Source organism: Anser cygnoides, chromosome 11 (genome assembly GCF_040182565.1).
Source record: "Anser cygnoides isolate HZ-2024a breed goose chromosome 11, Taihu_goose_T2T_genome, whole genome shotgun sequence".
In the NCBI taxonomy this organism is placed as follows: domain Eukaryota; kingdom Metazoa; phylum Chordata; class Aves; order Anseriformes; family Anatidae; genus Anser; species Anser cygnoides.
The window spans coordinates 3,279,820-3,307,748 of NC_089883.1; the positions used below are offsets into that span (position 1 = coordinate 3,279,820).

A 27,929-nucleotide genomic window follows, 5' to 3' on the forward strand; every position below is an offset into this window, starting at 1 on the left:
TAAAATGTCAGACATTTATTCATTAGAATATCCAGTATTATATAAAAATATACAGTAAATATAAGCACATCCTGTAGGTTTGGCTGTAACAGATAGGGATGTCTCGCTATCTTCATCAGCGCTTTGCCAGACAGTATCCACAGAACACACTGCCACAAGAAACACCCGTGAGAGCAGAAGCATTTGTATATGCATTAGGGGACTGACCCTCCCGTAAGTTATCTCCATTCTCATGAGTTTTCGGTTCCAGGCTTTGATTTGCCCATCCTGGAGGTCAGGACTGGCTTCCACTTTGGATATGAACCTGCACCCGGAGTTTGCCCTGGTTCATGTGTCTTCCTGTTAGTGTGAACTTCTTCTCCCCATCTGGTTTCTCTCTTCTTACAGACCTGCATCCTGCAAATGCCTGCCTGCTCTCTGAAGCTGATGTCCCTCGACTTCCAGTGCGCACCAGGTTCTGACAGCTCACATTCATACCACACAGTGTTCGGTAAACAAAAGTGCACATGCAGAAAAATACATTTAGATAGCAGATAGGCACGGAGTATTGTCTATATGATTAGCCCTTGTCCTAAAAACATCTGAAAGGCAAGTAAGACCCGCGGTTCACATTCAGTCTACAGCAGCAAATTACACAGATCCAGAGTTTGCTCCGGGCTGTGCGCCTGGCAGTGGGCTTAGGACATAGGAATCTTTTTGTCTCAAAGCAAAGCTTTTGTGGCACCTGGGCCCTGAGTGTCTGGCTGTGTAGAACCTCCCACGTGAGAGAATAAGAAGTGATTTTCCATGCATTGTCTACAGCTGTCTTCAGAGGGGGACAGACCACCCTGGCTGCTTTAATCAGAATCAAAAGATATGGAAGCACCAGCTCTAGTCACTCACTACCTATCTTGATGGCTCTGGGTGGTGAAAACCAGGGTATTTGGAAGCCCAAAGACAACATTTCTCTGCTCAGATCTGAAGAGCACATGGGCTAGCCTAAGAAGAGGTGCAGATGAAGCTTTACTGGGCTGCTGCAAAGGGAGGTGTTTGCAGCCCACTGCAGCCTTGTGGAACCTGGGGAATTATACAAAGAATAACAGAAGAAAAGTGCTGACAATGAGAGAAAAAAGATCAGGTAGCATGTCACTCCTTAAAACCAGTCTGGAAAGATCATCCTTTTCTGTGCTTCCAGAGTCTGGTTTAAGCAAAGGAGGAGCCCTTCAGGATGTCATACAATTCTCCTGAGAGCAAAAACTGTAGGGAACAGGAGAGGGAACTTAGCTCAGGTACAGCACTGTACAGCAGCGGTGCAAAGACATGATTTTATCACAACTTTAATCACTAGAAACCATGGGAATTGTGTTTGCTTTCAGCAGGTGGGTGGGGGAGCTGTGGGAATTGTGCCAGAGCCTCCTGCAATGCTTTCCTCAGCCCCTTACATAGCAATGCACTTTTATTTTCATATACTTAAGCCACAGGGACCAGCCCCAAAGTTGTGCGCGCAAAATGCCTTTCCCTCCGTACTCCAATTACAGATGTCTGTGCCAAACTGTGGCTCTCAGGCTAGCCAGGACGCAGCAGGTAGAAACCTGCTAAATAGGACGAGGGTCTCATCCAGACCAGCTGCCTGAGATGCACGCTCCTATCAGTTAGCATCCCACAACAGAGAGCCAACAGCTAAGGGAATGTACATCATTAACAAATGAGCTTCTTAAGGACAGGCTCTCCTGCGAAGCCCCTGGGCATCTCCTGGACACAAGCTGTCCAAGCATCTGGCTAATTGTTCCCAATTACAAAGCAGGGATTCAGAGTTATCAGGTAGGTATGGTCCTTAAAAATAAGCATGTGGTGCTGCTGCAACACGCTCCTTCAAAGGCCAAGTGTAACCTGCCCTGTATCTTTGCCTCAGTTTCCCTAGTAATGAAACAGGAACAATTAATACGTGCCTGGCAATGATGCATTGAAACTTGCATTCATTTACACAGTGCTTAGCCCGCGTAAAGCATTGCCTGGCTGGACTCAGAAGAGTGCCTAGATCTGAGGACACTCCTCGTAACCAGGAGCTGGCCAGTTTTGCTTGCCTCTGCGTGCGGTCACTAACTGTGGATGTGGTTTTACAAGCATCCTTGGAGAAGCTTAAGCCATTTATCCTTACATTCCTAGATGTCACTGGGCCAGGTGCTCCAGGAAACCTTGCCAGCAAGTGTATAAACAAAGTAAAATATTCTCTGACTGCATTTATCTTTGAATGATTGAAGTGGGAAAACCGGATAGGTGCCAGTGTAATCTGGTATCTGCTTGTAAATACAGACAGACGGGGGCTTTTGCTAGAGAAACCATTCTGCTCCTTTCAAAATTCTGGCTCGGTTTGATTACCAGAAATTTTTAAGGCCTGATCCATTGATTTGAAAGTACTTTGGACCAAGTCCCTAAAGAGCATTCACATTTTTGAAGCTGTTCAATGTCCTGTAACCTTCTGCTGTGATGAGAGGATTAGAACCGGACTGGTACGTACAGCATGAAGAAAGAGAGGAAGAGGCTGTAACTGAAAGCTCAATTCTGTCCCATAAACATGGTGCATGCACAGCAAAACACCACCTTTTGAACACTGGCCTAGCAATGGTACAAATCATAAATGGCAAATGTTTAGCTTTGATTTTGAAAACCAAGTCTCTCTGAAGAGTGCGTCAGGGAGCACTTCTCCTATAAAGAGTCACTAGATCCTTTTGCTTTTCTTTCTGTTTCTGTGCTGCTTCTTTTTTCAGTTCTCCAAGACCTTTAATTTCTTGCAAGACTTGCGTAGCTTGCCGAAGTTGTTCTACCGCCTCGTTGAGTAATGTCTCTGCCATCACTGGGGGTCCGTTCCCCTCCTGGACCTGTTCCAGCCCTCCACGTAAAACCTTCTGCAGAAGTTTTTCTGCCTTTTCCCTTTCGCTAGCAACTTTCTCCTCCATTTTAGCTAAGCAGTGATGGGAATCCTTGGGGAAACCTTGACCTGGAGGTGCTCTCTGGGTATTTTTGGAATCTGACAGCAAGTCTCCCAGAGACGAACTGCGAAGTTTGAGGCCTGAAGTGTTTTCTGCAGAGGTTTTCTTCTCAGTAGTTGCTTTTACACTCTCCTGGCCTGTTTCTGAAGCTAAGGAACTCGGTCTCTGTTCTGCTGAACTTTGCTGTTCCTTCTCAGCCAAGGTTCTCCCGTTTTCTTCTTTAGTTTCAGCTGTTGGGGATGTGGACTCTGCTACTTCACTGGCTTCGACGCCGTTCACTGGGGGCTTGGAGCTGCCAGACCCCAGATCTTCCAACCCCCCAGCTTCCAGGTCGCCGTGGCTGGAGTTCATAGTGGCTATCATTTTTTCTGACAGAATCTTAGGAGGAGGAACAGGAGGCTTTGTGACATCTGCAGCAGCAGTCTCAGCAAGGCTGTCTTTGCTACTGTCTCCTGATGATTTCAAGTCTTCTGTGTTTTCAAGTTCAGAGACTGGTTGGTCCCAAGCCACTTTTAGCTTGTCTGGCACATTCTTAGGAAGAGGAATTGGAGGTTTTGATGTGCCCTTGCTGCTGAGCTCAGCAAGTTTCTCTCTGTTCTCCTCACCTGGCGCGTTGGATTCTTCCACATTCTCCTCTCTGCTTACAGAGTCCTCTTCCTTGGCATTCACATCGTCCTTCGATGCTAAGCCTTCCTTAAGCTTCTTATCTGGAGGCAGAGGCGTTTTATGTTCCTGGTCAGAAACGCTGTTCTCTGCATCCTGGTTTTCTTTTGTGCCCGTGGGTTTTGTAGGCGGCATAGGTGGCTTTGGAGTTTCTTTCTGAGGTGGCAAATTGTCACTTTCGCTGATAGTGGAGTCAAAGTTGGGTGGTCCATTGTCTACTATATCCAGATCTAGTCTCAGAATACCATCTGACGTAGACTTGGCAGCCTGAAACATGAGAGAACATTTTCAATTTCTATTCCATCAATCCTTTAACTTGAAGGAATTGCTATGGATACAGCGGTACAAACACTTGCGGCATAAAACTTAAGCTGTAAGGGGAAGGCAGGGGATTACTGTTTCACACATCCACCCCCTATTTATACTTACATCTGTCGAGGAGAATCTGACTGATTACAGAAACGGTGCTCTCAAGAGCAGCTGCTTCTATAGCTCAAGAGCAATCTACGGAGCTTGTGCTTCTTCCGTGCAGCACCACCCCGAGCCACCGTCTAACAGCAGTTGCATTCATCTAATAAGCGAAAGCCAGTGAGATCTGCTACGCCAAAATTTAACGAGCTGTGATAATCGTGAGTCCCAAACACTTCACCCGACAAAGGAGGAAGCAGGGTCAGATCACGTACGCTGCAGCAAATCTCGAATGCATCAAATGGAGCACCCCCGGCCCTCTGCACAGCCCCGCTTTTCCTCCAGACCAGCACGTTCTGTGAATGTCATGAGCGTTTTTGCTGCTGAGTTATTTTCCGCCTGATAGCGCAGCGACTTGCACAAGAATAACAAAGCCAATAGCCACAAGCAGTCAAGAATTAGGACCGAAGCACAGAAATATTTTTTTTTACTACTTCCTTTGAGCAGACCATCTCAAAACGTGCTCCACCGTAACCGTAACTTCTCTGTTTTCCTCTTGGTGCTCCGCTCTCAGCTCTGCACAACCTGAATTCCTCATGCTGGGGTAGCTGGATCCCTCTACCCTTTTCGTTTACAGCGTGCTTCCCCAAAGCCCTCCTGCTTTCAGGACTGTCCTATTTCCACGTAAACATGTAAAACAAATCGATCTTTGGATGGTCAGCATACGCTGAGACCACTTGAGCAGGGATGCTATTGTAAGACCGTTGCCTTCTGCTTGCTCCCTTCAGCCTGATTTCGCCGCTGCCTCGCTGGGGCCAAGCCTCAACCGATCAGACCTTCAAACCACAGGCTGCGTGCAAATCTCTCGAGCAGGGGGGGATATCCTAAAAAGGGTGGACGCGGTAAACGCGCTACAGGGTGTGAGCTCAGCACCCCGGAGGGAGAAATGCGATGGCAGTTCCTGTGTGAGGGGGCCCAGCGCCGCACAAAGGTGCAGCTGCAGCTCAGGCCAGACTCCTGCAGTGCGGAGAGTTTAGGTAAAGTTTCTCTTGCCTTTCCAGCCCCTAAGACAGACAGAGGCAAGCTGCATCCTGGCTGCTTGGCCCTGAGCCCTCCTTACCTGGCCTGCTTTGACACTGAAAAAAAATCATCCCATTTCCTTCACAGCGCTGCAGCCAGCAACTGTGATACTCATCTTTCTGCAGGCTCTATCCTCCCCCTTTCCCCTCATTCCTGCTCTTGAATTTGCAAGCCAGTTTCCCCCAGATTTGGCTGAAAGTGAGAGCTCTTGCAGATATCTGAATGAAGTATCTCATGAAAATAGTGAGCTGGCTTCCTGCTTTACTGAACCCATTGTAGGCATCACAGAATCTGCGCATCGAGGCTTCTGCAGCTTCTGTCAGGTTTTGTTCTGTTGTTTTCTGGAGGGATAGATGGGCACCTATGATTCACTCCTATGCATTTCTCTAGAAGAGACACTCTCCCTCCATTTCTATGCAAAGTTACAACTCCTGGGGCACCTCATCTTCTGCAGTAGGGACAGCTGAGTGCTGCGCAGACACATAAGTCAGAGTCTGGGAAGTGTGAAGTAAGGTTTGATTTAAAAACCTTCGTTGCTTTAGATTAATGGTCTCCTAACGTATCAATCTGTCCATGGAAGCTTATTCGTAAATCACAGGAATCCCGCATTAATAAGAACTTCTCCCATAGAAATGAACTGCAGGTTTATTCTGTGGTGTTCTTTCTTTCCTTCTTTTTTAAGTGACAGATCCAGAAAATCAGTTACGAGTAGACAGGCCAGTCTATAAAGCTGCCTGGGAGAATAATGTATTCTGTTTCAGATCTAAGGAAGGGTTTGTAAACCCGAAAGCTTGTCTACTTTTTCCAGTTAGTTTAATAAAAAATACTGCTTCTCTCCACAGACCATGCAGTTCTTGTACCGTCAGACCATTGTGGCTACAAAATCTTCACTTCTTAGAAAATAAATATAGGAGCTTCGGTCTCTTCTGATTAAAGTGAAACTGTAATGGCTCTCACCAGACAGCGCAGCGGCTCATGAGTTATGGAAAGCTAAATATATCGTAACGTGTTGCAGCAGCTACAGATCTATGGGAACCTGGAGGTTTGCTAAAGAGGTGCTGGCGCCGTCTTTCCCAGAGGAAGCCGTTTCCCTTGTGAGCTTTCTCTGGGCTGTTCGCACCTGGGTTTTCCCTGGGGGTTTGCTGGTAGCTGGACGGAGCAGCCTGCTGTACTGCTGATCCCAGCTGGGAGACGGCCCAGCCCCCAGGCAGGGCACCTACCTCCTTTAGGTGGCTTCTCGTGGGTGGCCGGCGACCTTGGGTCATTTTCACTCTGTCCCGAGTTACGTGGTCCAAGGAAAGGCTCTCGTCTACTTTCACCTTTAAAAGGGGGAACGGGAGGGAAAGAGAGAAGAAAAGAGGTATTAATTTCTTATGATCCATCTATAAAGGTGTCGTTGGCACACAGGAAAGGACGCAGCATTGGGATCCAGGATGATTTTTGAATATTTCACCGTTACAATCTTAGCCTCAGACCTTCGTTTGCCTGCAAAGCCCCGCACCTACGTGATGGACATTTAAGGTACCAATCCCCTGTAGAACTGCGTTTATCTAAAAGGCACTCCAGATCAAAGCATCCAACCTTCAGGTCTGGAATCGCTAACCCTCCCTCTGCCAAAAGGGCAGGACAGAGAAGGACACAAGCAGGCTTTGTTGTCCCCACCCCAGCCTGGGCTTGGAACAGCTCCTGCGTGTGGCAGAGCACAGCACCCAAATTGCTGTTGCCGTCTCAGAGGTGAAAGCCCATTAATAACTGTGACCTGACGGTGAACTGTATCAGCAGTTCTTCGTAATAGCCCTTCCCTTGTACGGCTCTAATGACTGCAGGAAGCTGAATAGAAGGTGTGAGCAGTGACCTGGATTAATTGCAACTGTAGCTGAATTAACAAATTCATTTCCTGGCATCAGAGTAGAAATCACACATGGGCAGCGAGGTATCACAAAGTGGTTGAGGTTGCGGGGTACCTCTGGAGGCCATCAGCAGGGCCACCTAGAGCAGGTTGCCCAGGACCACGTCCAGATGGCTTCTGGAGATCCCCGAGGAGATCTCCAAGGATGGAGACTCCACAACCTCTCTGGGCAGCCCAGGCTGGGAGGACCCAACCCCGTCGCAGGTATTTCTCGGTGTCTGCCACCCTCCCACACTGCCTGGGGCCGGGGCCGGGCATCCTGTGGGCAGCAGAGCCTCTAAAGCCAGCCCAGGCACTCTGAGGTTGTCCTCAGCGTGGTGGCAGGGGTGTCAGCGCTGGGCTGAGGCGTGGGCAGCCAGGGACGGCTGTCGTGCAGCTCTCCTCTCTTTGCAGCTCTGCCACGTTCTGCTGGCCACAGCTGAGGGTCGGAGCCAGTGCGGAGGACGGCGAAAGGTCAGCGCGGTTTGCTGCCCTTCGGACCACAAGGCTGTCCGATAGGAAAAGCTGGTGAGGGTGGAAGAAGGATTTAAAAGGAAAAATGGGTCCCAATCCCTGGCTGACACGGCAGGGCGCTTTTACGGCTTTCAGTGGAGAACAGCTAAGCCAAGCCAGCTGAGGGCCTGACCCGTTAGCTTGTGCCTAGCCTGTGCAGCAACACTTCAAATCTGAGGTCTGATCCTAACTGGAATGAAGGAGCTCCCTGCTGCTCCCAGCTGACAGCAAAAACCTGACACTGGATGTCATTTACCCAGGCAAAAACGGAGCATGTTCCAGCCTCTCCTCCAGCTTTTGCCTTATAAAAGCAAAGACCAAGCTCTCAGGGTTTAAATTCTCCAGCACCACACCAACAGGGCTCAGCCCTTTACTCAAAACTTTTACTCACTGCTTTTACTCACTGCTTTGGTTTCCTTTGCTCAACACATCTTGCCGATTTCTTAGTCTCCTAGCTACCCTGCCCTGCTCTTGTGTGATTCCCGTGGTGGTGGTTTTGTGCACTTCCTTTCGGTTACAGAAACAACTGCAGAATTGATACCGCTCTTTCAGTTTGGTTTGGGGCTGATCACACACGAACGGGGAGCTGAGCAAGGTCGGTCAGGCTCCAGGATGTGCGATTTTCGTCCTTGCCTCTGCACATCAGGAGGAGAGGAGGACTGGGGCGTGCAGGTGCTGGGGCCAGCTGAGAGGCAGGCAGGAGAGCAGCTGGGCTGAGAAGCCACGGAGTAACTTTCCACTGGACTTCAGACTGCAGGCAGAATAGCTGGTGCACTGAGTCACTGCAGATTTTTCCAGTCTTGAAGACTGGGCTATGTCCTAACCAAACACCTCCATTTCCAGGCTGCTTGGTGCTGAGAATCACGACACTGTGGGGGAGACAAGTCCTTCCTGGCTTGGTGCTGCAGCTGCCTCTGTGCCCCAGTGGCTTCCTCCAGGACAGTGAAACATCAGCGCATTCGCTGAGGGGCTGATCCAAAACCCACTGAAGCCACCAGACCGTCTTCGACTGACTTCGGTGAGCTCTGGTGTCCCATAGGCTTCTCGGTGAGACATTAGCTGTCATCAGTACAGACCGTGCTTCTGGCACACATCTACTCACCCTGCTGCCCCTGCATCTAACCCTGCCAGAAGAGAGGGGAAAGCAGCAAGAGGTAGAAGGGCACCAACACCTCCCTGCACGTTCTAGCTTCTTGGGCTGAGAACTGAAGGGACTAAAAGCTCCTAGCCCGTGGGGATGCAGCTTGGTGTGCCCTGCATACCAGCTGTGAATGGGCTTTCTCTTTCCTTTGACCATGCCTGGCATTCAGCGTGGGGTCTCGGGCAAGTTCTCTTCCTAGCTCAAAAAGCAGTGAATGAGAACTGACACAGAAATACTGAGGTTGAAAACTGTTTCTCTTACCTCATCAAATACTTTGTTTTTGCCTCTATTGATCCCTTCATTAAGAGCTTTTATCCACGATTCCTTTTCTTCCGAAGTTGGAGCTTGAAATTTGATATCATGAACCTGCAAGAGTGGAGAGAGAATTTTGCCTAAGCATTACTTGTCAAGAACAGAGAGGCAGCTTTCTGCTCTATGTATATCCCTTCAGTTTTTACATAACATCCAGTTCCAACCTGTGTTTAAACTACAGATTCCTTTGTGCTTTGGCAAGTATTTCGCTTCACAGCTCCCACGAACAGAATTTTGTTACACTGAACGGTTTGTTGCTCTAGTTTTATTTTCGCCACTAATAAATAAAGAAATAAGAAAGTGAGAGTTTTTTACTTCTGCAGAATGCGTGGAGCAGGTCTCATGGCAGCATAAAGTTTGTACGGGGAATGGTCAAACCGTGGGTAGTGAATCAGACTGAAAGTCCAAGTTGTTCTGCGGCGGTTCCAATGCTATAAAGTGCTTTATCCCCAACTTCCCCACAGGCTGCGAGAAGAGAGCGGTAGGAAACCTGCATGCTGCGGGCTCTGCCCGCTTCCCTGTTCCTGCAGCTCTGCAGAACAGAAGCGATACAGGGATCCAGGGCCCTGACTTCAGCTGCACTGACACTGCTTCAGCTGCGTGGGGACGGGATGCAGCACGAGGGCGGCGTAAGTGAACGAATTCACCGTACCTTTTTCTGTTTGCAAATGAAAAAATAAAGCAGCGGACACCGCAGACATAAAATTTCTGGGCTTTGAATGGCTGTCCTAAGAATAAAAAAAGATGAGGCCATACAACAGGCAGCTGGCAAAAAGCATGGGACAGAAATGTGGACAGGAGCAGTGGGCAATTGCATGGTTATTCCCCATTATGGTTATAATTGTATGGTTATTCCCCATTCAGCCAGGTCTGTCCTTCCTCCAGCGTTATCCCAGGATGTGCTCAGTGTTTCGAATCTCTTATTGACCACGGCAGAAACAATAGGTGGGGTGCTATTTATTTTTTTTTGTTGTGTCTGAGCTCCTTATGGGCATTGCGTAGCTTTGCCCCAGAGTACACTTCAGGTGAGAGAAACGCCGTCTTCATGTTACAAGTGGCAGACTGGCTTGGATCCAAATAGCCCCATTGTGTGCCTTCATCTGCAGTGTGCAGGCCCACAGGTAGGCTCTTGTGCTAAAGAACATCGCGCGAGTTGCAAAATCAAGCACTCAAAACTTGGACAATCCCAAAGCCGCCTAGGCAGCCTTAACTCAGCCTTGCTGCGCAAGTTCTTCGTATCACCGGCCCTAACGGCGGGCGGTGCTCTTACTGAGCTGTGCCACAGCGTGTTTTATGGGTCAATATGTCTTACGGATTGCGCTCTGCTCAAGCCCTGCCCTGAAGACACAATTACTGAGTCCGTTGATGATCTCTTCTTTGCTGCTTCTCACTACAATGTCTGTGGGCTTCACAAATAACCTTTCAGAGCAGTTATCCGCCTTTCGCAGATGAGGAGGTGAGCTACAGAGAGGCTCATCCAAAACCCATACTAGGAAGGTCTCGTTTGGATATTTTTTTCAGGTATTTGACATGCTACAGCTATCCAACATCTTTGCATTGCCTTCAAGAGCAATGCCTCAGCCTTTTTGTAAATGAGGCCCCACATTCGGAAATCACAAGAGGGTCAGAACCTCCAGACTATATAAAATGAGGGAGACAAAGCTAAGGGTGTCTGACAGTTGAATGCTCTTAGCAGCTTCCTGTTTTGTTTACGGTACAACAAAGTGGAAACTGTTTTGGGTCTCAGCAGCTCCTGAAATCTTACACACGTATGCTCTAGACATCCTTATTGGGATGCTCTCCTGACCAACACAGCACCATCAGAAATTCTGCAGAGCTAAAGCCTGATCTCCTTACGTCCAGCCCTGCTATTCTGCTAGAAACCTGCTGCCCTTCCTTTCTGTACTTATTGCTCACTTCAGTGCCACAGTTTTCCACCTGCACATCACAACGACAAGGTGCAACACCCTCCCAAACAGCATGGCCAGCAGGGAGTTAAGCAGCAATTTTGGGGAAGTGTACTTGTTTGATCAGTTTGCACATAAGGTGATTGGGGCCACATGTCTTCCTAAGAGCCCAGAGGAGGGGTTAGGGCCTGCACCACAGCGCTCTGGAAAAAGAGCTCTTTGTCTAGGGCACAGGAGGATCATGCTAACCAGGGAACCTAAGGGAAGGCAAGGCTCCAAAACACAGTGACAGCCAGGTTTTGTTTTAGCCCAAGCAGGCCTGGTTTTGTGTGTGCTTAAAAAGTTTTTTGTTTGGAAACGATTTTGCCCCAAAGCTTTGTGATTACAAAAGCTTATGAGAAAGCTCTACTTGTGAGCAGCTGAGCTGTCACACTGCCTGGCAAAGACCTGGCAGCCCACACTGGGGTTTAGAAAGCTTCGTACATGTTGTTCAAGGGAAGGATTCCTGCCTCACTTCAAGCTTCCTATTCTAATGCCACTTTCTGTGCCTCGTTCTCGGCCCCGGACAAAAGCTGCTGGCCTCCCAGAGCTGGGACTGTGACTAAGTGCTGGTGTCAGCTCGCGGCTGCACGGCGGGGCAGAGCGAGGGCTCCGGGGGATTGCTTGTCAGCAATGAGAAGCTGAGGTCTCCCTCCAGCATGCACCTTTTAGTGCTGACCGACTGCCGCGGCCACCTAACGCAGACCCAGCGACAGCGTGGGGAGGGGGATGCACGGGAAGATGCTCCCAAGGCAGCAGAAAACTGGGTGCACCCAGTTACCCTTCTTCAAGAACATTTTTCTCCTTTTTAGCCCAATATCCACCCATACCAAGGAAAAGTCAGGTTGCTGGGGCTCCGAGGCTGGCACTCGTGATGCTGCCATACAGAGCCTTATTGTTCCCTCGCAGTCCCTTGCGTGTCTGCATCCCTCTGTGGCTCGTGTCCTCCACCGCAGGCACAGGGGAGGAGGCTAACCCACAGGGGGGTGGAAGCTCGCTTTAAAGCCAAGAAGACACAGGAACAAGCCGGAGGAGTTGTTCTCAGTTCTGCCTGCCGCTGTGGCTCTGCACACTGGTGTGAGATCCCCAGGTCCTCCGCAGACAAGGAACAAATGATTTTACTTTGTATTTTTACTTATCAGAGTATTGACAGATATCAGAGGATACCCCCCTGCACAGCTTCAGGCAGGGTCTGATCTCCAGCAGCACTTTTAGGTGGAGACTCAGCGACACCAAACCTAAAGCCAGAGGGCAGCCGGCAGGGCAGCACATCTGATTTCCTGCCTGCTGAAGCCAGCTGAGCCTGAGTCATGACACGAACAACAGCCTGGTGTGCCAGGAAAAGCTGTCACAGCTAACCCTAATGTGAGAGCGACCATTGTGAGCCGCGAATACAGGGTACGTGATTTACTGTAAGTCAGCGCGGAGCACGGCGCAGCCAGTCAGTTCCTGCTGAATCACTGCCTGGATGTCGTGCAACAAAAGAGGCTCCCACTCCGGCCACTGCCTGTGACGACAGCGAGCACATCTCCCTGACTGCTCCACCTCTTCTCGGAGACATCAGTCCTGCAGGCGGGGAGACCCTCGTGGCTACGCTCACCCTGCTTTCCAGGGAGCAGAAGTGCTCCCAGGGCCATCCCACTGTACTTTCACTAAGCGAAAAGCTGCAGTTTAAGACATTTACCAATACCAGCTGAGTTTTTCCACTAGTTGTTGCCAGTCTGTCACAGAGGTGGGTGACAAAAACCCACGATTTCTCAGCCACTTCAGTGCAAAGCTTCAGCTGCCAGCGGGTCGGGGCTAAACTGGACTGGGAACTGCTCCTGACCTGCTGGCTGAGGTGCAGGAACGCGATCCCTTCTGCTGCCTTTTGGCACTGGGTGGTCACCTCCGGCAGATGCCAGAGCACAGCTGGGTCAGCGGCTATCGAAAACACACCAGAGTCCATCTGCCAGATGTTGATGTCATCTCCCGCCTTCTTCTGCATGAATTTGGGTCCTTGTCAGGTTGGATCATGGAGGGAAAAGCAGAAGCAAAGGGACTGTCAGGAGATTCTTGTGTTTTTTTCTGCAGCTGAACCAAGAGCTGCCTCAACGCTGGGAATAATGCAACATCTCTGCCAAACTCGGACCCCAGAGCACAGGGCAAACGTGCTTCACTGCAATCTCTTGGAGCTTCCAGATCCAGGCCCCTCCAAAGTTGACGAAGGGAAAAATAAGCAGTGGAAATTTCCAGCCCTGAACGCAGGTGCTGAGTTAGTGCCCAGCAGCGTTAGGGAAGGACTTGCGGTAAGCTGCAGCACTTGCTGGTGGACTCTCCCTTCCTACCACTCTCTTTCTTGCCATTCTTCCCTGTAGCTGAAGGCTTTCAGACCCGCTGAATGCCAGCCTTGTGCCAATCTCTGTAGTCTCCAGGCAGTTTACACCAGGCGTCGTTTACACTGCTCTTTGCATCACGAGTACATTTTAAAGCCTCCAAGCCAAGGTTGCTGCCCTTTCTTACAAGTTCTCTGCTCAGCTCTCCGTCTCCAACCGTTTTCATCTAATTGCTGCGGGCGGAATGAAGCATTTGAGATTTCTAAGCAGGATGGGTCTTTTGCTCACTTCCAACTTCCTTTGCTGAAGAATCGAAGCTCAGGGCAGCGCTTTGTTTCAGTTCCACGCGTGGAGCTGACCAGTGACATGCTCATATTGTCATGGCTTAAGAAAAATTTCATCCTTGTGACTAGGGCAAGCAGAATCTAGGGTACTGCCATCAAAGACCAGTGTTTAGCAAGGCAACCTATTTATTTGGGTGCAACTCTTACTGCAGAGGAGTTTTAACTGACCGATTTACTGAAAGCAGAGCTATACTGGGCACAGGTCCTTCAGACATTGGGGAGGGGTTGAACGGTTTCTCTTTTACTATTTGCTCTTTGCAAGTGTCCTCTGCTCTTCAGAAATGTCACATCAGAGGTTTAAACCTGGATTCCCCTACAGCTAAACCAGGGTCCTTGCTTTCAACAGGGAAACTTCTGTCGGTGCACTGAAATACAAATGACTTTTCCTAGTTACTCACTCACTTTCTGCATTCTCTGGCCTTGTGCTCAGGATAGGGGGGCAAAGAAACTGAGCAAGACCTGGAAGGGCTTGGCAAGCCACTTCACAGGATGATTTTAAATTGCAGTGCACACTGCAGATGGCAGCAAGTCTCCCAAAAGGAAAACGTTCAGCAGATATCTATTGCCACAGCTGCAATTTCAAAACAGAAGAAGGCCAGTTGTGTACATTGGCCCTCTAATGGAAGCTTGTTCTAACATCTGCAAAATATGTTGTGTGTCAACACCCGGACCAGATTCCCAGCCAAAGGGAGGGTGGGAGGGAGTAACAAACAGGGAACTTTTCACTTATAAAAGCCCTCCTTTTCACCAGAAGAGCCTTATAAAAAGTGGCCTCTATCTAGGTCTCCATTTAATCACTGGCATGAAAACCAGGGGAGCTGTAAACTTGCCAGCATACCAAAAGGGTGAATTTTCCCTTTCAATGCAGAATTTGGGCATATCTTTCTCCTAGCAAGAAACGAAAGGTTTGAGAACAGGTCTCACACCCTTTGTTGGTTCATTCAGCAGAGCAGAAACACACGCAGCTCCTACACAATTTGCCTAAGTAATATGCTTGCAAATAATAAAAATAATTCCTACTATGCTGCCCATCCCTGAGCACACAGGCTGTTTCTAGCCTCCCTGGGAGTAGGTGTGTACACACAGAGTAGCCAGAAGGATCCCACAGGGGCAGTTGTGGTGGTTCAGACACCCTCCAGAAAACACACCAAGCCGGCCAGGGTTAGGCGCTTTCGATCTAAAATTGACATTATTTGTGATTAATGAAGTTACAAAACAAACACTGAACCCCCAGCCAAACTGGAGACACTCACTGCTCTGTAACCCTGTGCTGAGCAGAAGCTCTCTAGCACGGGTTCTTATTTCCAGGCTACCATAACCTTGGTGCATGTTGCTTCATATCCCTTTTCTCCCGATACAGACTGTGCCTACTTGAAAAACACACATCATTCACCTTCCCTCTCCGCTCCCGCCCCGCTCCATGTGAGCATTTTGGGACAGGAGGACAGTTCTGATTTGTTGTTTGGAACCAAGTTTAGCACAATGGTGCTCTGAACTCAGCTGGGGCCCGGAGGCACTGTCAGATGAGTAAATGCTAAGTGACGGCAGTGAAAGAATAAGCAGCAATGACAACAACGACTAAACAATCTCCATTTATTTAAACAAAATGGAGATGAGGGAATGCATGTCAGTTGATATTTTTGACCGTTCATATTCTTATGGAAATTAGGATGTTTCGTGTCCCCTCACAACCTCTCGGATCTGGAGATTTAATAAGATCTTTTAAGCCAACAAAATCCCATTGGAATTAGAATGTAAGTCAAAGTGAGTTATCTGAGAGCAACAACAGAAACATCCCAGCCCAAAAAGATGCTGACATGCAGTACGCAGGAATGCAGAAAAACCTCCAAAGTATGTGTGGTGATGATGGACATACACAGTAAGGGCAAGCTCATCCCTGCAGACAGGCAGAGCTCGGGTGGATGTGTAACTTCTTTGTGGCACCAGCCTGCTTATTTGGTCCCGGATATAACCACATGCTGCGCAGGAACCTAAGGTTGTAGTTTCATTACATTTGCAGAATAAATCTTTTCTTCCAGGAGCTGTTTGGCTGCAAGTAACGTTGCACTGGAGTTGCTCACATGAGCATCTCCGAGTTCAGGAACTGTCTCAGGACATGGATCGGGATCGCTGATTTCACTGGAACTTCAGCAGAGCTACAGCACACACAGCTGAGACAGGGACACTTCCTCGCCCAGAGCACGTGGGTTATTCTCCACTGCTCAGGGAGTATTGGAAGAAAGAAAGTGATAAGGCCAAAAAATATCAAGAGGAAAATGTTCTCGTAAATTGAGTAGCAGGAAGACTGATTCACCGACACAGTAAGAAAGTCTACAAGACAATAGTGTTCCTCTTTGCATATTGTATTCTCAGCTACAGGTCATTTCTCCCAGCTGCCAAAGAGCAGCTTTGAAACCTCAGAGCCTTTCGTCTGCTCTGGGCACAGCTGCCTGGGGACTCATTTTGGAGTTAGCAGAATTGAGGGTGATGAGAAAGGCAATCCTACCTTCTTACCCGGTGAGCGGATTAAAATGAAACGGTTTTTCTTTTTTAGTAGTGCACGCACTTCCTGGCACTTGTCATAACTCTCCAGTTCCACTGTTTCTATGCATTTCTGTTCATCCTGCAGAGAGGGAATGAAACATTATTATAAATAGGAGGCATTGAAATCAATCATACACCGTCAACTCTGCATGTCTTCCCATTGCATCTGTCTAAAAGCTCTTCTGCCTTAAAAATAAATCTGCATGCAGACAGCAAGCCCCCATAAATCGGGCTGGTATCCCACCAAGAAAACACCCAGGTCTCTAAGCTACAGGCTGATTTGTGGCTAGTGGTCCACAGCAGCTGAGCAAATAACATATTGTGGACAGGAACACCAGGCTCTGCCATCTCTGGTGGCCTCATCCAAGGATCTGCAGCCAGAAGCAAGGTGGGAAGGACTCTGCCCCAGCTACAGGCTGTGAATGCCGTGTCAGTCCTGCTGCGGGGGTTTTTGCTGCTCTTTCCAATGAATAGCACACTGCACTTTTATAAAGCTTCCTGGCACGATCTCAGAGCACCCCCAAAGTCCCACTTGGCCTGGCTAAATCACCTCCCCCCTGCGATGAATGAAGTCGATGTTATTCTGCTTCTTCACAGGGCAGAAGATGGCACAGGCATCGCAGCACCGCCCGAGCCCCACAGGAAGCCCGTGGCAGAGCTGAGCTGAGATTTGAGCTCCTGCAAGCAAGGTCAGTGGCAGCCACATGCGACTGGGACACGCTCCTCTCACAGCCATGCTCTGAGCTGTCAAAATGCTGAGGACTGGAAATACAGTCCTGTACAGCCAGCACAACTGTCGGGGCCAGTGTCTCAGTGGGGAATATGTATCTCTGGTGTATCTCCACCGACGACTGCAGGCCACGAACTTGGCTCCTTTCACCCACTAACATAACTAAAATTCCAACTCGTGGTGCGTGGCTCAGCTCAGCTGCAGAGCACCAGCCCTAATAGGAATTGCAGCGTAACGCCGGGCAGATAATACAATATTCTCCGTGTCTGAGACATGAACAGCCCCAAACTCCCTTTGCTACATATTACACAAATAAGCAGTGAGAATCGCGGAGCAGTTCTTGCCAGTGAAGTGCTGCAGTCAGCACGCCTCATGAACCTCTCTATTACCATCCTAAATTAAAACCTCCAGCCATGACCATCCCCAGCTCTGAGGCCGCTCCCAGGGCAGCGGCTTGTACCCGTACGAGTTTGTATTTAGCAATTCCTGTAGCAGCGAGGGGGTGTGGGGTGAGGAAATGTGTCGTAGCCAGGAAGTTACTGCGTGGCTGGAGGCAGGGAATGGAGAGTTCAGAGGGAAGTGGGCTGTGGGGAATTTCCTTCACTTACCACTTGACATTTAAGTCACTGTGCAGAGCTTGGGCTGCGTTCAGTTTTTTTAACCCTCCTATTTGGAGATGGGGGCCCAGCAGAGCGAATGCGGGTATGCACAGCAAGTTCTGAGCCACGGAGGGATGTCTGGATCTAATTTAGGTTTATTATTTTAATGACATTGCTGTTTATTTCGTTTAACACTGAGTAGGTGAATGTGACCAGAGAACTGGGAAAAGGTATATTAGGAGGAGGAGACGAATCCTGCCCAAACCTAAAACCTCGCAGATAAAATCCTGCTGACACTACTGAGCCCTTTGAAGGCACAAGGCTCCCGCTGCCTTGTTCTCTAATGTCACTGCAAAAGGACAGGGATGGAAATAATAACCCCTCAGCAGCCAACAAATGATAGAGAAGGGTGAGGTCAGGGATACAAGCGTAGGGGACGGGTGATCTCATCCTGCCCTTTGGTGGATGACCACCCACAGCACATCACAGCACTGCCACACGACGGCTGCGGTCGCCAACTCCTACACGAAGGTTTGCTGGGCTCAGGATGGACGTGGCTTGGCTGGGCTCTGACGAGAGATCAGCACAAAGCCTCCCGGCAAACCTCCCCATCCTTGCAGGGCGGCTGTGCCCCCAGCAGAGCCCACTGGCTCTGCGTCGCCCTCCTTGTCCACGCCATCCTTCCTGCCTCTTGGACAGGAAACTGCCCTCACGTCCCATGCCAGCCGCCCTCCACATTTTAAGAACAGTCACGGGCTGTGACAGAGCAAGGGGACAAGAAGGACTCAGCAGGTTGAGGAGCCGTGGCTTTGCTGGGCCATCGCCTCTTGACTTTCAGCTGCCCCCCTCCTCCCTGGGCAGGCTTTGGGATTATGGCCTGGCCAGGGAATAAAGGCACGGAGGATGGGGACATGCAGGGCCCTGCCTCACTGGGACACTGCCCTGACTTTGCAAGGTGTAGCTCCTTCATCTCAGGCCCTGGAACTCCTCAAGTAAGTTATCCTCTTGGGGGAAGGCACGGAAGAAAGCAGCCAGAGAAATATGAAAACTCCGTGTATGAGGCAAGGGAAAAAGTTTGTGAGCTCAGGCAGTGCCAGAATGGGGCTTTTGTCTCCGTTTTACCCTTGGCGAGTGGCCAGCCCCTCTGTGTGCCTACCTGGTCACAAAGAGATCCTTTATGGCTACTCTGCGCAACTCAGATAAAGACCAAGGGCCTGACCCTGCCACAGGTCTCCAGGTCCCTCCAACCTCCTGCGACCCAGAGGATGCTCAGCGTCGGGCAGGGACAAGGTTGCTTTTAGCAACCCTGCCCCTACAGACTGGTCTCAAACACTTTTTAGACAAGTTCCCGCTGCATTTCACCTCTAGCGTCCCAAGGAAGTTAAAGCAACTCTGTTCCATTGTGCCGAGATGCAAAGGCTGGATTTAGCTGCCTGCATCCTCGCCCAGCAGTCTCGCCTCCCAGCAGAGCACAGCCTGCAGGCTGCCCCACGGCGCCCCATCTGCTGCCGATCTGACACCTCTCACATAGCCACAGAGATGGGAACAGGGAATTCCCTTCAGGCCTCTTTCCCTCTACAGATTTTAATGCTTTTTTTTTTAAATTGCTTTTGCACTTGCTGTAAGGGACAATCAATAAGACACGTAAAACCCTGGTACAGAAAACCCTACACTCACGCTTTAATGCAGAAAAACAATTCCATTAGCTATTCATAGAGCAGAGGCTGCTACTTAAACATGTATGTGTCTGTAAGTGCTTCACTTGCTTGGCCCTTAGGAAGAAAATTACTGAATGCCTATAGATATTAATGCATGTGCTTAACCAGAGAATCACACTTGGCAAACCTACAATTTCCTGAATGAAGAGGTGATAAAAAGGGGAAAAGATGCACTGAAATTTTCATTTATCTGAAAGTAACATTTCCAGCAAGGACCTCATCACTGATACACATTAATGGTCTGTGACCCTCCATTCACTGTACATCTCTAAACTACTTGAAACAATAATCCTCTTCTCCAGCTGAGGATCTCAAAGCGTTTTACTAAACCACATTTGGGTGTACATTGCTGTCACTGTCCCAGTGGAGAAACGCAGGTTTTAACTGCACCACTGAGGTCACACAGGAAGCCAAATGCCGGGTGGATCCTCTGGTCTCTAGAAGACACTTTGCCAAGATGACTTTTGCCCTGTCATATGCTACTCTTTAAAAAAAAAATTAAAAATTAAAAACTTTTAACCAAAAAAAATCCAACTTCTAATCCAAAAGACTCCCTCTCTCTTATCCATGGAGTGATGGCATGGATTTGTTTAGGCTCTCTGCATAGGATCGCTTGTTCTTCGTATGCCCTCTGTAGTTCCGGGGGCTTAATTTTTATTCCAGCAAGAATACGCAGAGACAGGGAGACAAGAAACACCATTATAAAATAACCTGCCTGCTGGTTCCGTGTGGATTTGTGCACAACGTGCCTATCACTGAGACTTCTCAGTGATTTCCCCAGTATCTGAACACCGCAGAGCTGTACGGATTTGCATAGGTGCATCTCTCCTGACATTTGGGTATGCAATGTGTATGCTGTACGTGTGTCCTTCTTAACCGAGTCTTAGCTTAGGTGAGGGTGCAGCTGCAGGGTGCTGTAGATGGAGCCAGAGCAGATAACAAGAAATACATCACCCTTCGTATTGCATCAGCCCGCTGAAACCTGCAGCACAGCGAGGTACGACGACTGTCACCCGCCATCTGCTCCAAGTAACACAATAGCCCTTTGCAGTTTGCCTTCGGGAGGTAGCTCCACTTTGAAACAGACCAAAAGCCTGATGAACAGATGCAATATGGGGAACATGCTTCCAAGGCAGGTCAGAAGTACATTCCAGGAGATTTCTATTGATGATGCTAAAATACAGTGTTTGTGTTATGCTCAGGCTGTACTTAAAATGTTATTGCCGGGATCTTTTGTTGGCCTTCTGCTCTGCTGTTATTCTGCACACACAAACTTCAGAGACAAGTGCAGCTGCCAGCTTGTGCAATTGCATAAACAAGTCTGCCTGCGTATGAAACAACTGCTGAAGGCAATATTAACACCTCTTCACGAAGGGCTCCAGCACACCAGGGACTGATAACAGGACAATGTGTCCAGGTCACTAGCTCATTTCCTGGAAATCTGATGGGCTTAGATCAGTTTCAATATGCAGACTCTAAACCTGCCCTCGCACACAGAAGCTGATCTCCCTCCCATTTAACCTACTTCAGTCTAACTTCGGATACATACAGAAATAACTGTGTATTTCTGCTGCCCAATGCTTTATCTCCTTTCTCTTTCTAGGGCCGTTAACCTCCCGTCCAGCAAGCACTGAACAATCCCATTTAAAAATGTTTCTTCCTAAAAGCGAAAAAATGCAGATCGAGATCCGGAAATAAAAGCCACCGGAGCACGCTGCACCACAGGCTCTCCTTTGACATTGGGCAAGTCACTTCTCATCTCAGAAACTTAGTTCCCCAATTGTGAGATAGAGACAGCAATGCTGCCCTGACTCACGTTACTGGAAGATAAAAGCAGTAATAAACACGAACTGCCACAATTCTGTGGTAACGGGACCCCTCCTGAGTACAGAAAATTGCCATTTCCTTCAGTTTCCCTGTAGTAAGTCTGCACGATCACATGCTATCCTATTGTGCTATCAGGTAATTTTGTAGCAATTTCCTCTCCTAAGATATTTGACTTCACTGTAAGTCTGTTTAATAGCCTATAGATATTAACATGATCCCTTATTTACAATAATGGGGCCTTGTAGCTACTGTAGCTTACAGATGCAATTTATTACAGGATGTTACCGCAGTCCGCAGGCTACCAGAAAACATTATGTCTGGTTGTTACAAATGCCATTTTCCTTGTTGAGATAATAAAATAACCCTTTAAATGATCGGGATTTTTCCTTCTTCTGAATGTCTGTGAAAATTAATCTTACTTTAAAAGCTTCCTTTTCCCTTGTGGTAATAAGAACCTCCATATATCTTGTTTTTAAAGTCGTGCCCTCGAAAAAAAAAACCTCATGTTTATGGACTCAAATCTATTTGTTCCTGTAGCTTCAGCTGGAGTCAACAGGTGTCTGGGGGACCTGGATGCAATCTGCAGAGAGATGACAGTTCGCTGGACCAAGCTGTATCGCCCTGTGTAAGAGCTGCAGGTCTCGAAACCCCCACCGCTTTGCTTGTCTTCCAAGCTGCTCATCACCTGACACTGACTTCTCATTTTGGTATTCTTGCACTCTTCATGACATTTCAAAACTAAGAACAAACGCCTCCAGAAGGCCTCGGGATTTGGAAAGAGCAGGAGGGTTCAGTGTACAGGAGGAGGTAATACCATTTAACCTAAACTGCTCATAACAAATCTTCTATATTAGGCAATACTATGTTTTTTTCAAAAAGAGAACCAAGCTCATTTGTCAGTCCCGTTGTTCCTGAAACCACCACAGCAGCGCAACTGCTGAAACATTTCCCCATTCTTGTTCCCTTGACACACTGCACAGAAACTTGACGTGCTTTTATTTTCTATCATCCTGATGCCCACGACTGACCCGGACCCCTTGTGTCAGATGCCACGCAGGCGCACAGTCCTCGTGCAGATTTGCACTGAGAATTCCTGCCACTTCTTCTGACACATGCATGCAAAAACCTCAGCCCAGAGGCTGCTTCTAGCCACCACGTACCAGCAGGGCTTAGACTTAGCTGCCCCTGTCTCAAATCTCTCTGGGCTGCAGCTTATGTGACCTGCTGTGGCAAACTCTGCTCTCACAGAGCCCCTTTCAGCCCAGCAGCAGAGGGGCAGGTTCAGGAACTACCCACCTGGGCAAGCAGTCCCGCTGCAGCCCAGCAGGACTGGCCCTGCACTTTTCGTTCTTCTCGCATGAAGATGCAGGGCAGATTTGGCTTGGCTCTTCTTTCTCATTTGATTAGAAACAGCTCTAAATGAGGCCGTGAACTTAAGGCACGCAATTTATCTAGGGAAGTCCAGGATAAGGCTCCCAGGGGTCCTTCCCTCAGCGCTGGCTTGCTCAGCTAACAGGAAGAGATGAGCCAAACCCAAACTGTGTCCCCATTTAAGGAGGAAGGCAAGCACTCAGGATCTTGCCCTGCGCCCGTCGGTGCCTAAATGAAACCCTGAAAAGCCTGGCTAGGAGCAGCTCCAGCTACTTGAGGGGTGCCAAACAGCTGCGGGGCTGTCTGTCAGCCCCTCTAGCAGCAGGTGGGCAGCCGGTCTGCTACAATGCAGTTTTAGCCTTTAAATGCCAAAAACTACTAGCACATATCCTGCTTCCGCCCAAAGTTTTACTCTGTTTGCCTTGTCACAGGATGTCCTGCCCCCATATTTTTTTTTTGACAATAGCACTGTCAAAATATTTACTGGCTGAAATATTTATGATATATAATATACTCTAAAATGCAGCAGCTGTCTCTTCTTCATAGCATTTAACCTTCCCGAAGATATCTGGAGAAGCCCTTTTGAAGGGAATGGGCAGGAGGGAAGAGTGAAAAATGCAGGAATGTGTGTCACTGAGGGCCTTTATTCAAGGGAGTTAGCTGTGACCATACCTCATCCTCAAAGACCACAAGCTGCGTTTTCCGTAGCTGGATGTAACGATCCTTCCACAGTCCCAGGAGTCCCCCACTGCTTTTCTTAATCCAGCCGAATTTCTCTGCGGTTGGAGCAGGCTTTGGTTTCTCTGAGACCTCCTCCTTTGTATCCTGCAAGGGCACCAAGAAAAGCAGAAGGGAGAAGGAATCATGTTAAAAGCACTTTCCGTCCCTCTAATGACAGTCTTCGGAAAGCCTGCCCAGAGCAGACCCCAGCACCCACCACATGCGCTCCCTCCCCACCAGATCACACGGAACAAAGCCTGGGACCTGGCACCTTCCAGAGAAAACTTCTGCAAGGAAGAGGGAAGCTCAGCCAGCTCCCCCCGACAGCCAAACCTTTGGGACAGGGTTGGGGAGTGGACAGCACGGACCTTGGCCACTCCTGAGGATGCTGCTGGGATGGCGGTGAGTCCCCCTGCTCCTTTGCTCCCTGTGGCTCTTTGCACCTCTTTTAGGGAAGGTTCTCCCCTCTGGCTGGTGCACCAAGCACCCCTTTAGTAGCAACACTCATGTTTTGCCCACAGTCACTTCTGCAAGCTCCTCTAGGTCTCGCTTTGCTCTCAGAGCTGCCCTGCTCGCACGGAGTCACCGTGACCTGTCCCAACATGCACAACTGCTTTGCTCTCCGCTTGCCACCGGCTGCAATGGCACTGCAAGGCTCCCGTGACCAACACAGCTTTGCCCTGGACCAACTCCCCACGGGGGATTCTGCAGCGGGAGGGCCAGGACTGCACCACACCTGCACCGAGATGCTTCTGGCCCGGTACACGGGCTCTGGCGGGGCCGCTGCCGTGAGCCTCTTTCCCAGAAGCAAGCAGAGGAGCACTGCTCGCTGCCTTCAGCTGAGCCAGAGCTGCTTACAAAAACACCTCGCCAAACTCGTCACCCTTACAAGGAGGCCAACCCCAAATCCTCCAGCACCCTTCCAGGAGCCACGCTGTTAGCCCAAAGCTTGGCTTTCCTCCTGGGACGCGGCACTTCTGTTGCCTGTAATGACAATAATCCTCCTGCAAAAACGCGATGCATTTTCACTACATAAGGATGTATGACAGAGGCAGGAGACCGAGCATCCCCAAATGGTCCTGGCTAGCTGCTGAATGAAACCTTTGCTCCTAGGAAAAAGAAAACAAACCAAACAAACCAAACCAGTGTGGCTATAGCCATCATGTTTCTTAACATGAGGAAATCCCACGTGCATCGGAAGGAGTCAGAGCTGGACACTCCCATGGCCAGAAGGGAGTAGGGATAGAGCGAGTGCGTACGGACGAGTTCCAAAAATTCAGAGGAAAGCCTTGCTAACAAATCTGTTTTCATGCACCAGACTCCCTGCGAACACACCCTTGGATTGCATTTGGGTGAGCTGTTCCTCTAAAGACAGAACTTGCACCCACAACGAGAGGAAAAACAGATTAAATTCCCTGCGCATGGGCACTTCTTCCAACCTCCAGCAAGGCTGGGGAGAGGCTTCACGTTTCCAGGTAGGTGCAGACCAGGCACAAGAAACGCAACCAAACGGCCTCCCGTAAAAGTAAACCACACAGAAACGGGCGACGTTCTTGGCACGCTCTGTAGAAGTTGTTTCAATTGTACCGAGCTGCGCCCCAATACAGGATGATAGAGCATAAAAGAGTTTTCCGGGAAATGAGGGGTACTGTGGTTTTTTTTTTTTAAGTTGACTTTTTAGGTTGCCAGGAAGTTGTATTCAGTTGTGATCTGCTATTTCAGCAAACATCAATCGCTGCACAAATATAGACCTGTTGGTCTCCTGACTGAGCACCCTTTGAAGTCATTTTTAGACAATTGGGCATGGACTTCACCCTCAGTTTTCATCCTAGCAGTTTTGCATGGCTGTACCTGTACGAATAGTGACTCCAGACCAAGAGCTCCCAAGCTCCCCATTACTCCCAAATGTTTTTACTTCTTAAGGTTTTCTGTTGGTTCTTTTTGCTGTGCAGATTAATTTTTACCATTCTTTCCCCCCTCTCTGCAGATGGCAAAAAGGCTATCTGAAAGAAAACACGTGCCAAATAAGTCTGTCTGTGGCCTCTGTGCTCTACAGAGTGAAAACTACCGTTTTCTGTGGTTTTACGATAAAAGTACTCACTGTAAGGTCTCAGCACGGCACAGCTACTTCTGAAAAAGCAACCTGCCCTGCTAGCCAGTTTTGTTGGAGTTTATTTTCATGCCAGCGCTCCTGTGAAAGGCCGAGCTGCAAGGCTACAGCCGAGGTGATCTCGCAACCCCCGCCTGCTCTCACTGCCTACGCCAGCTCTCTGACATTTCGGGGCCAGTCGCTTTTCTCCGTACCATCACAGGGCTTCTGCCCCTGGGCTAAACTGGCCCTGCGTGTGCTGGGAGCCAGCGCTGCCTGGCCGCTTGCTCTCTGTAGGTTCCCAGAGTACTGCTAAGATCCGCATGTGGAAGAACCCCTGCACGGGTCACTCTCCAAACCCCGCAGGACCTCCTGGCAGTGCCGGCGTCCCAGACCTCGTGGAGCGTCCGCCGGGAGGATCTCTGAGTCCCCGCCTGCCCCAACGTGCCAAACCCCAACTTGTCCCCGTCAAGAGGCTCGCAGTGCCAAGGATCTCTGCAGGAGGAGGAGGCAAAGCCTGCCTCTGCCACCCAGACCCGGAGCCTCCCGCCTGCGAGAGCCCTTCACAGCCTCCCAGAAGAGGGAGGACGGGATGGGATGGAGCCTGCTGCTCAGCAGACAGGAGCAGCCTCGAGCAGAGCGCTCGGCCCCGCATCGTGCAGCAGTCACCTGAGCCCAAGGTGCCTGTGTAGCCCTCTGGTCCTGTGTCATTAAGGCTGCGAGGACGGTGCTACGGACCAGCCGGGGGAGGTTTGCCAGCGAAGGCCGCCGTCAGAGCAGGACTCTGTGTCCACTCCGCACCCGCTGCCTGCGATTCCATGACTAAAATTGGAGCGCGGCACAAAGAGATGATTTGCTGGTGTCAATTCAGCTTTGTGCGGGGATTCCTTCTGCTGCAGGCAAGAAACGCTAAGATATCCTTTCCAGGATGTTCTGGGGCTGGATTCATGCCTGACGCTGGTGTAAATCCACGAGAATAAACCCACTGACATCAGCCAAGCGAGCCAGCGTAAACGAGGGAAGAACTGAGTTGTCCTGTCACCGGCCGAGGCCAAAGGCACTGCTCCCAAAGCCACTCCGTACAAGTCGTTTTTGCAGTTTATATCACGGGCTTTAGAAGTGCAGCACGAGTTTGACTCTTACAGCCTGGTTTACGCTTCAGTTTTACGGCTTAGCAGAGCTCAGCATCCTGCAGGGGCACAGGATGGCTTTCTATTTAACCATTAGGCAATGATTTCCACCTCCCTCCCCCAGTACTTGAAGGGCCCACAAAACCACAGACTTTTCATGGCTTCTAACAACAACAAAAGCCCAACAGCCGAGTCGTGGCGGTGTTTTTAAGTCGCACACGCTGCCCAGAAGTGGTTCGCTCTGTCACAGTTGCTCCGTTCAAGGCAAGCAAGAGGTGCAGCCAGCTCATCCCGGGTTATCTACGCAAGACGAATGCAGCTCCAGACGCGTTCCCAGACCTCAAATCTTTTTCTGCCCTTCCACCTTCCCTTCCGACAAGGCTCTTGGTGCTTCCACTTCTCCCCGGCCTGCGGGGACCAACCACCTCCCCGGGCACAACCCGCTGGGATCCACGTGAGCCTTGGCAAGCTGCAGCTGGGGCCCCAGCCCCAAAGGGCTCCCCGGAGGGTTCCTTTGCCGAGTGGCCCCGCGGCAGCCGGGCCCCCCAAACCCTCCTCGCTCCTGCCCCTCGGGCCGGGTGCCAGCTGGACGCGGTTCTTGTGCCGTGGATTAATTTCACGGATGCCGGCGGATAACGACAGCTTTCGGTCGCGACCAACCCGGGCCGCTGTGCGGCCTCCCCGCTGCCTGTCTGGGAGAAGATTTCCTTCTCACCCCATTTTTGGGAGCCGAACCGAGGGGGACGGGAGGCGGGCAGCGGCTCCCAGCTCCACGCACGCCGAGCTCTGCGGGCAGCCTCCTTTGTGCATCGGCAGCGATTACGCGGGGTCGTGGGGCTGGGAGAGCCCGGGCGTGAAACCCCACGCGTGTCGGGGGGAGCGCGGCCGGCAGGGACGCGGGAGGAGCAGGAGGAGGAGGAAGAAGAGGAAGAAGAAGAGGAGGAGGAGAGGACAGACCCTGCGAAGGCTGCGGGCTCCGGCACGCCCGGCTCTGCCGCCGCTTGTCCGCCCCGAGCGCGACAAGGGGGAGAAAAGTTGGAACCGGGGGCGCCGGCTGAAAAAGCCAGAAGTAATTACGGAAAATAATAATAATAACTCGGCAAAATTTTAAAAGACCAACGTGGCCGGGCAGGGCGGCTGCCCCCGCGCTTGGCAGCCGGGGGAGGCACCGAGGGGCTCCCAGCCCGTCCCGTCCCAGCGCGTCCAGCCCTGTCCCACCCTGGCGCGGCTCGGCACGGCTCGGCACGGCCCGGCACGGCCCGGCACGGCTCGGCACGGCTCGGCACGGCTCGGCACGGCTCATCACGGCCCTTACTCACTTGCTCCATGGCGGGGCAGGGGCCGGGGGTGCTCCTCAGGGGCTCCGCGGCCGGCGGCGTCCCGCTGCGCAGCGCGGCTCCGGGCGGCCGGGCATGCCGAGCCGAGCCGAGCCGGGCCGAGCCGGGCTGTGTCCTCCGCACCAACTTCTTGTCGAGCAGCAGCAGCAGCAGCAGCAGCAGCAGCAGCAGCAACAGCAGCGCCGGTTTCCGGAGCCCCGAGGAGGCGGGGATCTCCCCCCCCTCCTCCCCAAGCCCGGCCCGGCCCCGCCCGGCCCGGCCCCGGTCCGTGGGGAGGCAGCGCCC

At 50.5% G+C, this 27,929-nt stretch overlaps 1 protein-coding gene across 1 annotated transcript; it reads right to left on the reverse strand.

Annotated features, from left to right (window-relative positions):
* Positions 1-27,929, reverse strand: PLEKHO2 (pleckstrin homology domain containing O2). The gene is made up of 6 exons (XM_048076239.2): positions 27,627-27,929; positions 23,041-23,193; positions 16,086-16,202; positions 8,924-9,028; positions 6,341-6,439; positions 1-3,899 (listed from the first exon to the last, which is right to left on the reverse strand). Exons 1-6 carry the CDS (start codon positions 27,633-27,635, stop codon positions 2,670-2,672), a joined length of 1,713 nt encoding a protein of 570 aa, XP_047932196.2. The 5' UTR covers positions 27,636-27,929; the 3' UTR covers positions 1-2,669.